Below are 11,900 nucleotides of genomic sequence, written 5' to 3'. Positions count from 1 at the left end.
TTGTTGCTTAGTTACAGGAAGGGTTAAACTATCGATATATGTAAATTTTAGCCTACCGGAAGCCGCCGATAAAAGTATATTCCACAATACTTTTCATTATATTTTTAAGAAAATAATGTTTTTTTAATTCAGGTAGTTTTCAATTTTGATGAATTTTTAATTTTTAATTACGATGTATTATGCATCCTATAAGTGTGAAAAATCAATCAGGAATGGCTTTTGTTAAATTTTAGTCCGCCTTATTGAACGAATGAATTAAAACTGAAGTATAAGGCGTACGTCCAAAAAAAGTAAAAACATGATTGTTCAACAATCTTGGCTTATTTTTGTAAAAAAGGAATTTTTTTTGCAAAAAACTCTTATGGAGTAAGTTACTACAACTCAAGGGCTAAGTAATTACGGCATGAAATATTTTTTATCTTAAAACTTAAAAATGGCTATTTTTTCCGCACTTGAAACACTGTGCGTCGCCCCGGTTATGACGACACTCTGTGGACAGTCATAAGAATGACGTGATAACGAGATTTGTGCTGTATTTATTGTGCAGAAGTTCATGTTCTTAGTATCATAGAAATTCATGTCTTTAAAGGTGTGGAGTGCATTTTGCTTGTTTAGGAGACGATTTTAATTTTATATTTCTACTAACTCTGTAGACGCTAAATACAGGATGTTTATTATATTCTTTATCAGTACAGTCTTGTACTGATAAAGAAAATTCATTAAATAAAACTAATTCAGATTCAAATATATTCTTTTTCTTTTTTAAACCCTTATCTCAAAAAAGTGTTTTTCACAATGTTAACACACTTCTACATGAAAGCCTTTCGTAGTCCCGAGAAGATTTAGACGATTTTCAACCTTCCGCCAGGCACTAGCGCAGCCAGAATTTATCTTCTTTATCACTCTGTAAACTTTCTTTATCATGTAAGATTTTATAAACACCTTGTACAATGTGCTACAAGCACTTGGCACGATTTTCAACTTCACACCAGGCACTATCACAACCATAATTTACTTTATCACTCTGTAAACTTTCTCCATCATGTAAGATTTTATGAATACCTTGTACCAATCGCGCCAAGTGCTTGTAATGTGTTACAAGCACTTGGCGCGATTTTCAACTTCGCACCAGGCACTAACGCAGCCACAATTTACCTTCTTTATCACTCTGTAAACGTTCTCCATCATGTAAGATTTTAAGAATACCTTGTACAATGTGTTACAGTCACATTCGAATTCAGTTTGATTCTGAAGCTGAATCAAATAAAAATAGCTCGAAAAGCTCATAAATGTATGCAAATACAAATTCAAAATGTTCAATCTGGCAGCGAAATTTCTTGGTTAAGAATGTTTTTCAAATCCACTCCTGAAGGGAAAAAAAATCCCATCAAGGATCGATTTCCATACAATGCGGATCTTTAAGCGAAAAAGCCACCATTTTACGACCAGGCTGCATCAACACTCCCAATGTGAGATAAGAGGCGGTATGTTCCATAAAAACGCAGACGAGATTTTCGCACTTGGAGGGAAAGTGCACAAATGTGGTGACCGTGTTTGTTTTGCTGGACGTGGAATGGTGTTTGCTTAATGGTGTGACCGTGAGCAAGTCGTGAGACATATAAGAAGATCTGAAATTGTATTCTACCACACGCAAGCATCCATTCAGCGGATGATATGAAGACAGCACTCTTCTTCTATGCCCTGCTGGGCTTGCTTTCTCATGTCCTAGCTGGTAAGTTGCGGGATAATCTTCAATTTCCTCTTTAACAGACTCGCGAGTTGTTCAACACGCTTGTAAATGATGACAAGTCTGAAATCATTCTGCTTTTTGGAATCGTGACTACGATGTCTTTACTGAAAAATTTAATTGGCTTGGGCACTAACCTGAACTTTAAACATGAACACACCTTACTCTACAATCTTATTGTAAACTCTCACCATAGCTACTAAATTTATAATCAATGCACTACAGTTGAGGAAAACGTAAATCGGCAGAGTCGCTATGCTGCCATTTGGATCTGCGTATTCTTCACAATGCTGCTAGTTCAGGCTTGCCTAAATTATAGTTGTGCATTCTATCACATGCACCATCCGTTCACTGATTGAACAAGAAGTTCCGTCTAGAACTATACGAACCTACTTTCCCGTATACCCATACTACTTTCTAGTACCTGATCAATAATCTCAAAAATAGCTAAAATCGCAAATTGTTTCAAACATATTTTTGCTGATTTCTAGGAATAAAGTATTCCTCACACATCTAAAAAAATTGGATGCGTAAAAAAAAGCACTTTTTAAACAAAACAGCTAATACACTTTTTTCCCTTAAAAAAATTCTTTAACAGCTTTCAAAACGAAAAAATAATAATCAAAATTAATAAGCTTATTAAAATAAATACATCATATCAAAAAAAAAGAAAAAAAAAAACGTTTCTTTTTCCCCTGATGGCAAAAATTTTTTTTTAAATGAATTAATGCATTTACCAAAATAAATAAAAACAATAAAATGTCAACTTAAAGAAATACTTTTCATTGTCAAAAAAAAAAAAAAAAAAAAAAAAAAAATCGTCTGCGCATATCGTTATGTAGAAACATAAATGTCTTCGAGTTTATTCGCCAAAAACTGAATACCTAAATTAAAACTTTAGCGTGACAATAAAAACAAATCATATGAACAATAATTATTTCACAGTGAAAACCATAGCTGCGGAGTCGGAATCGGAGTCAATCTCATTTTGGGACAAAGGAGTCGGAGACGAATATCCCAGAATCGGAGTCAGTCATTTGTCCTCCGTGTATAAATTTTTGCCAAAGCTACGAAGTCGAAGTCGGGGAGTCGGAGTCCGATTAATTGTCGGGCAAAGGAGTCGGAGTCGGAGCCAAGTGCCTCTAAATTCTGGGTGTCGGAGCCTGGAGTTTGGCGTCAAGAGCTATTTCCAACAAAATTTGTTTGAAATAAATTCGCCTTCAAATACGGAATCTACATTGACTTTCAGTTTCCCCGTAGGCTCTAATGTTAAGTTTTTTTGAACAGTTCAAAATTGAACAAAAAATAGTTCAAATCAAAAAGTGAAATATGGGAATGAGGTGTCCTTGCTGAGATCTTTCGAACAAAAAAAAGTTTGTACGAATCGGACTATTCATTCAAAAGTTATTAGGGGGGGACAGACAGGCAGACCGACAGACCGACGGACCGACAGACATTATTCCCCATCTCAATACCCTACTTTCCAATTTTTAATTTTTCGATATTTATTTAATTATTTTATTTATTTTTGATTTTTTTTTTTTTTTCGCGACATTTTTAAGATGCATTAAGCCTTCTTTAATGCTTTTTTCTTCTTTTTCTGACTTTTACTGGGAAAGTAGGCTAAAAAATAAAGACACAATGACACTTATTTGCCCTACTGGGTCTGCTTTCTCAATTCATTGATGGTAAATTACGAGATAATTTTTACCTTTTTTCAAAAGCCAGACTCGCGATTTCTGTCTAGCGTTTTAAAATTCAAGAGTGGAAAACGTATGCTTTTGGGTATTTTCATTACGATATGTTAACTGAAAAATGTGATTGACTTGGGCATTAACCAGAACTTTTAACATCAATCCCGTACTGTAATATGTACTACAAAACTCCTGTACGTTAAACATCATATAATTGCATTCTCTCAAAGCATTTTATATACACTCGCAATCAAAACTCTAGCGTTTTCTATTACACACATCATCCACTCACTTATTAAAAAAAATGAAAGCACCACTCTGGTTATTTGCTTTCTTTTTCATTGGGGATGGTAAGTTCTGGGATTATATCTTCATTTTTTCCCACCAAACTCTTTAACCCCTTCAGTCGGAATTATGAAATATTTGACCAAAAATGTTGATATTTGGCACACAGTGTACTATGGTAAAGGGTATCTTATAGACAAAATTTTGAGTTTGTAGAAAAATTAAAAGAGTTATGGCACGTCCAATATTCCGGACTTATATTTTTGAAAACAATATTTCATATACAAAAACGATAAAATACCGAACAAACTTCATTATAAAATGTTCTACAAACAATTATAAAACATAATATAAGCGTTTTAAACGATTAATTAAAGGTTATATATTTTTAAAAAAATCAGGAAAAAAACCCTCGCTTTTTCAGATGAAAATCCATGGTTGGAAAAATGAGCCACTATCTATATCTCAATCCTTATATGTCAGTGTTGTCAATCCCAAAACGAAAAATTATTTCACATATTATAATAAGCAGAATGTAAAGAGTCAACTACAAAAAAAATCAACTAATTAAATCAATTATTAAATGATTAGCAGCTGTTTAAAGTGGTTGTCCGGTATACCGGACACCAGGTCTGAAGGAGTCAACGCTTTTGAGAATGAAAGCAAATAAAAATATATACTCGAGGTTTTATGTCTTCGCTAAGAAACTCAGTTAACTTGCGCATTAACATAACTTTTAAGAGCATTTTTTTCAAGTTAAGGTAGTCACTTAGGGTGCTCTAGTGCATTTATTAAATTCATATTCAGAGCTGTAGCAGAGTATTCTAGCGCATGCGCCATCCATGCCACTGAAAGTGGTAATTTTGTTCTGCACGTGACGTCTCATATATTTCATTAAAAATAATGCTTTAAATTAGTAATGAAGAAACTTTTGTTGCTGAACAATTACAAATATATGGTGTGATTTTTTAAGTAATAAATACCATCATTACCTTATAATACTATTACTTTTTGATGGAATACATGAACCGTCACGTGTGGGACCTATTGGCTACACTTTCGTGGAATGACCCCTCATGTTAATGGGTGGGTTTTGGTTTTACCTCTCTCAGTGATGAAAAAACGAAGACAGCGTTCTTCTTCCTTTGCTTACTGCGCTTGCTTTCTATTGTCCTAGCAAGTAAATTGAAGGAAAATCTTCAAAGCTTTGGCAGTCTCACCAACTTTTGTGAATCTAAAAGTGGAAAAATTTACTTTATTTCATCTGGGCTATGACATCTTCGCCAAAAACTTATTTGATTCCATCATTAAGATGAACTTTAAACATTAAACTTGTGCACCCTGTACCATGAGATTCTAAACTCCAAGCCTACTATTCGCAGCTCTTAGATTTTTAATTAGCCAGCCACCTCCACCTTACGTTGTTTTAACAAATTAACCAAAGCGGTAAAACATTTCAATTTTGCTTGGACAAGGCAGGTAATCTGTTATGTAAGTCGGTGACTCTTGACTTTACCTCTTTCAGTAACCATTGGCCAGAGACTGCAGTGTTTCCTGTAGCTTATTTGAACTGCAACCAACATAAATTCTGAATTTATTTTTGAAGTACAAGTAGTTCAACTCTACTCCATCCATTCACCGATATAGAAATGAAGACGAAATTTCTCTTCTCTTCTTACTTTTTCATATCTTAGCTGAAAAGTTGCTGGATTATATTCAATTCTTTGACTAGTCTTACGAATTCTTTAACGTGTTAGTGGGGGTAAATGTTTAAAAGAAAAATAAAGACTTTATAGAGTCTTTGCTGTGATGTGTTATGCTAAAAAACGTAGCAAAGTATGCAATAATTTTTTCCTGATCAAAATGAGGAATTTCTGAGGTAATTTCGGTTAAAAAAACTGAATTAAAAAAATCACTATAAGGTGCACTCCTCAATGCTTCTATGACCAAATTTTGAGATTATTAGGAACGAAACGTAAGCCAATATGGTCAACACTGAAAATCCAATACATATGAGGCCAATACGTATGAGGAACTAAACGTAATCCAATATGGTGAAGCACTGAATAAAATAGAAATCAGTAATTACGGTTGCAAAGAAAGAGAAAAAACTACATAAAACGGGCAAAATGTGAATCATATTTTTTAAAAATCATAGAAACCACACCTCTTGTCTTCTATAGTGCAAAAAACCACAAAATGAACCAAAAAATCTTGAAGTTCTGCCAGTAAACAAAAGAGTACCTCAAAATCCTAAATTTTTTATTCTTTAAACGTCATTTAATGACATTTTAGATGATTTAGAAAGTTTGAACAAAGTTCAACTTACATGAAGGGAAAAAAACCTGTTGGTGGTATCAAGTGTCAAAACTTGAGAGGTATTTTTGCATTTGAAGTATGAGTAGAATTTATGCGGGAACTACTTCGAAAATTTTAATAACGAATGAATAAAAACTAATAAAAAACAAAAATGTTTTTTTTTGTAAAACTTTACTCAAGTAACGGCATTGTTCAAGTATTAATATAATATTTTCAATCAGTCAATGACCTGGGTGAAAAATGACGTAAATTTGTTGTCTACAAAGTATGGTGCTTAATTTTGCAGTACTTTGGTGCTCAGTTGCGTGTGCTGTACCAATAATAATAATAATAATAAATAAATAAAATAAATAAAAATAAATAAAAAGAAATTGAGCATGATCTTTGTAGCCAGCTGCCTGCCCCTTTTTGTGATGCAACTTACCAGCAACTTTTTTAATTACAGGTCAACAAGAAAAAAAACTTTTTTTCTGTGTTTCTGTTTTAATGCATGAATTCTGATACTACCCATCGAAAAACCCAAAAATATCCATCCATAGCATTTAAAGTTTGTTTTTGTCTGTTTTACGTCTATAAGTATTAGCCCAAGAGCTGGTGACATATTTTTTGAAGGTATTTTAGGCACTTAGAAACTGGAAAAATTGAACAATTTGAATGTTAGGGAATCTGGAATCGAGAGTCTGCAAAACCGTTTGCTGTTATTTTGCTACAGCGCAGCCAGTTGAGGTTGCGTAGTATCAAAAAAAAAAAAAAAAAAAAAAAAATCCATCCTCTAGGCATCTTGGAACAGTTTACATTTCTGATTTTGGAGCTTGATGAATGAAAAAAAAAACACTCTCAGACTGTGTACACGGATACAAAATACTCCCAGACATCTTCGGTCATGCGAAAAACCATTTTAAAAACAAATCCTTTATGCACTTGCAAAAAAAAACAATAAAAACCCCATCTTTTTGGCAAATTGGAAACACTTTATATTATCAGTTTCGCTCTTGTAGAATATATGTATAACGTTCTTAGACTGTGTGAACGATTATATAATGCTCCTAAATGCCCTCGAACTTGCAAAAACCTTTTAAAAAGCAAATCCTTTAAGAATTTGCAAAAAAAAAAAAAAAAAAAAAAAAAAAAAAAAATCAATAAAAACCCCATCTTTTAGGCAAATTGCAAATACTTTATTTTATCAATTTAGCTCCCACACAATGCAGAAATTCAACTCCCAACCTGTTTGAACAATTGTAAAATACTCCCAGACGTCCTCTAACTAGCCCCGAAAACCAAATTTAAAAACAAATCCTTTAGGCATTTGCAAAAAAAAATCAATCAAAAACCCATCCTTCAGCGAATTGGAAATACTTTATTTTATGTCCCAGACATGAAAAAAAAAAAAAAAAAAAAAAAAAATCATTTAAAAAACCTATGGGAATTTTTTAGTGTCCTATTTTCGTTCTTACAGAATAAAGAAATATCACTCTCGGACTGTTTGGATGGCTATAAAACAAACCCCTGCGGCCTCGAACTTGTGAACCCGGCCCTTTGGCTTTTAAAATACTCACTCAAAAACCCATTCTTTAGCTTCTTGCAGTTATTTCAGTGTCTTTATTACTCTTACAGATGATAGAAATAGCACTTCCTGACTGTTTTAATGATTATAAAACACCCTCATACGGCCCCTCGAACTTCCGAAAAACCAACTAAAAAACCTATACTTTGGGCACTTACAACAAAAATAAATAAATAAAAACCCATGGTTCACGCAAATTGAAAATATTTTAATTTCTCAGTTTAGCTTTTATAGAATGCAAAAATTGCACTCGGACTGTTCGGCCGGACAAAAAAAATACTCCCAAACCACCTCGAACTTGCAACAAATCATTGAAAAACCCCAATGGACTTATTTTAGTGTCTTAGTTTCGCTCTTACTGGCTGACTGTTTGGATGCTTAAAAAATACCCTCCTCCTCCCCCTTGCCCTCAACGGCTCCGAACATGCGATAAATCAACCGAAAAACTCTTCCTCTGGGCACTTACGAAAAAAAAATCATTCGAAAAAAAAAAAAAAAAACCTAGGTAAGTTGTAGATATTGGAGTTTTAGTTTAGCTCTTAGAGATTGCAAAATAATTTTTGTGTGATCAGGTTACTCCGAAGAAATAAATTGCTGCAAAACGCTCAGTAAACCACCGGAGCTCCAGTGGGCCGGCATCGTTACATTTTTATTGTAACCGATAACAACGAAAATGACTTTTATTATTAATTTATTTAAAGCTTTTATTCGTATCAGGTCAATATTTAAAAGTCACACGCGTCTTGAACTGTTACACAAAGTTTTAACATTAATTAATAAATGTAGTTTGAACATTAATGAGAGCCTAAAACATATTTTTTGTGTACCTAATTAAAAGCATATTAGTGTTAATGAGGGATGTCTTACAACCGCCAAACAGTATAGAAGTGAAATGTCTGTATTCTGTAAACTTTAAATTGAAAAACTACAATTACTCCAAGGTTTCGGTTTATTTTTCGATAATACGGGGCTGTTTGGAATTGTGTTATAATCGTCCAAACCATCTGGAAGTGCAATTTCTGCCTTTTGTTACAGATCAACTGAGAAACTCGCAAGTGCTTTTTTTTTTCCCGCAAGTTCTAAGCCGTATGGGGGTGTTTGATAACTGTCCAATCAGTCTGGAAGAGATATTTCTTTAATCTGTAAGAAGGTGCCATGACGTTTTCACACTTTTTATTTATTTTAGTGTGTGTTTACGAACCAAATAGAAAAAACAATATGTATAACATGTATAGTACTTGAACGGAATATTCAATTGGCCAGGAAATTTTATTTTTAATTCCATCCCCTTTTCGTTTATAAGGGTCTAAAAATGTTATTTTCGTCATTTTTCCGATTTTTGAGGGGCTGTAATCTATAAAGGGTGCACAAACACACAGCAACAGTTACATATTCTTTTTAGCATGGTTCCAGTGATTAGTTTTTGTCGTATTTCATTTTGTGTTTCCGTCCCCTACGTGAGTTATCCCCCTTTGAAATGAGTAAAATTTTTCATTTGGCCTTGAAATTTAACCTGTTGCCATTATTTTAATTATTAACTTATAGCTACGTAACTCAGCATGTAAGACTATCAACTTATGCACTTTAACATCAAAGTGTTAAATTAACTGTCATAAATGTAATTCAAATAGATTTTGGCCAAAATGCAAAGGTCTAAAAGTCCCATTTTTGACTACGAAAATCACTTTTGATGACCTCTAAAAAATCAAAGGTCTAGTTGAGAGAAAAAATAAAAGTGGTTTTAAACATCTTTCATATGCAGCTTTTAGGGATATGAATTTCAAAAAAAAAATTAAAAATTGTCGAGCGCACCCATCCGTTGAACCTGTATGAATTGACCCATAAAACAAAAAAAAAGGCTATTTTTATGAATTTTATTTTACGTTTGGAAATCACAAACCAATTTCGAGTTTCTTAAAGCAAATAGTAGAAACACAGCTCTATATTCTTGTAAAATTTGAAAGTTGTCTGAATTTTCCCTCATTTGAATTTTTGTGTGTATGTGAAGGGGAAAATCATCATTTTGCAAAATGTCACTAAGTTTAAAACTGATTTTTGCAGACAAAGGAGTTAAAATACAACTTCAAAAGTATGGTATTTCTTTTATGATACTTAGCACATTATTGGGTATTAATTTCATCAAAGCTAATGCATTCCTTAAAGATTGAGATTAAAAAATAAAATGCTTAATTATGAGAAAATTGAAATATTTTCAGTTTTTGAAACTCGGTTAAAAGTTAACTATAATAACTTTGAAAATTTTACTGATATCAGATTAATTACCCTACTCCATAGATTGCAACAACATATAACTTTTATGTTTTCATTAAATAGCTAATTAGATACAAGCCTTCAAAAGTGCAACATTTAGCATTTATGAGAATGCTGTTCAATTTGACCAATTTTCAATCGCATGTAACTATTCAAATAAAAAATTTTAAGCAAAAATATTTTAGATATTTTTATGTAGGCATAAAAGGAACCTGTATACCAAATTTCATAAAAATCTGTTACCATGCGGCCACCACTTTTTTGCGAATTTTGCTCATTTCGCATCGAATGACCCATATGTATTCTGCGAGAGGTATGGTATATTCAGTAAATTACCGGAAGGGGGGGGAAGCAATAGCCAGGGCTAAAGCAAAAATACATGAAATACACCACCAGCTCAGTCATTAGTATTTATTATTGGGCCCCCGGTAATTTACTGAATATACCATGCCTTGCCTTCAATCTTCGAGTTGAACCAAACCACTGCTTTGGTCACTCGTCTGGTCTGTGCTAATTCTATATTAGCTACCAGTTTGTTTGGCACTCTTGGCTTCCTTAAGAGGTTTTCCATCTCCAGCTCAATCACTTTCCTATGCCGAGCTGATGAGTGCTAATAAGCACGAAACTGCAGTCCTCGGCTGGAAATGACTGAGCTGGAGATGTATTTCTGCTTTAGCCCTGTCTATTGGGCGATAATTTACTGAATATATCAAGAGTTGATTGAAAACATGCTTGAAAGCTTTAAAATCATGGGCTGTGGAATGTCTCAAAAACTTCATATGCTGGTTATGCTTCATGCTCAGACTTACCTGGACCAATTTAAAGATAATACGGGTGCCTACTCAGAGGAGCAAGGACAGCCTTTTTTCCCCAAGATATGATGGGCTTTGAAAAACGTTATCAAAGGCGGTATAGTGAGAATATGATAGGAGGTTATATTTGGGTTTAATACGAGACAGTAAATACAAACATAACAAAATCACCAAGATTATTAATTTTTGAGCTTGACTTTTTATTTTACGTTTATGTGCTATTATTTATTATATTATTTATAAAATAAAAGTACCAAGGTTCAGAAAAAAAATTTCTACTTGAGTCATAAAAAAAATCTTGTATTTCACTTTAGAATTCAAGAAATTACTCTAGTTTCTACGTAACCAAACTTTGATCAAAATAATTATTTTTTTCCTTTATTAGGAACACAAAACAAACCACAATTTAATGCTCAGAAGCCAGAAACAAAAATCGGATTGACCTGTGTAATGTAATTAAGAACTCTTTCAGAGATACATCATCATTACATTTTGAAAATACTGTATAATATTTTGCATGTTCACAGTTTTTTCAAGCTGAAACATTTATTCTTTTAACCAAATTAACTGCACTTTTTTTTCTCATATTTCAGATATTGGAGGAGGAGGATTCGGTGGCGGAAATGGTAAGTTGCAAACATGATTTCTAACTTAAAGCTCGAAATGAATAATTACTAGAGGTATCTTTAATAACGGTGATCATTTCGTCTTTTTATTGTGACGCAGCACTATCGCTTCAAATGTATTGTTTGTTGTTGCTAAGGGGACTTTGTATTGACTCCTCAACATTTAGATTTCGCGCATTCCCCGGATGATTAGCAACCACCCTCTCGTATGGCACCACTGTCGGCGGATAGGCATTTCCACACGAGATTATTGACGGCCAACTTCCCACCAGAGGGAGACACCTGGGCTCTCACGACGCGAAATCGCAAGAGGAATTTTATTTTGCAAAGAGTGTATGAGCCAAACAAGCACGTGTATCAAATTTTGTTCGATTTCATGCAGTATCTTTTTGAGCTAAATAAGCTACCAAAATAAATAAATAATTTAAACAATCGGTTACATTCATACAGACAGATGTTTTTTTTTTTTAAATTGTCGAAATGTATTCCACAAACCTCAAAAAGTGTAAGCCAATGGAGAGTTTAAAACTTTTACGGATCCAATATTTTCTTATATACATAAGACGTAGTAGAAAGTAAAAC

General features: G+C 33.3%; 1 protein-coding gene across 1 annotated transcript in view; it reads left to right on the top strand.

Moving 5' to 3' along the window:
- Positions 1 to 1,537: 1,537 nt before the first annotated feature.
- Positions 1,538 to 11,900, top strand: part of LOC129230734 (uncharacterized protein DDB_G0290685-like) — a 51,805-nt gene continuing 41,442 nt past the window's right edge. Inside the window, exons 1-2 of the mRNA XM_054865156.1 lie at positions 1,538 to 1,732; positions 11,286 to 11,318. Of these exons, the coding sequence (XP_054721131.1) occupies positions 1,675 to 1,732; positions 11,286 to 11,318 (91 nt within the window). The 5' untranslated portion in view covers positions 1,538 to 1,674. The remainder of the gene's footprint in view (positions 1,733 to 11,285; positions 11,319 to 11,900) is intronic.

This window comes from Uloborus diversus, chromosome 9, assembly GCF_026930045.1.
Source record: "Uloborus diversus isolate 005 chromosome 9, Udiv.v.3.1, whole genome shotgun sequence".
Taxonomy (NCBI): Eukaryota; Metazoa; Arthropoda; class Arachnida; order Araneae; family Uloboridae; genus Uloborus; species Uloborus diversus.
This window is presented reverse-complemented; position numbering and strand designations above follow the sequence as displayed.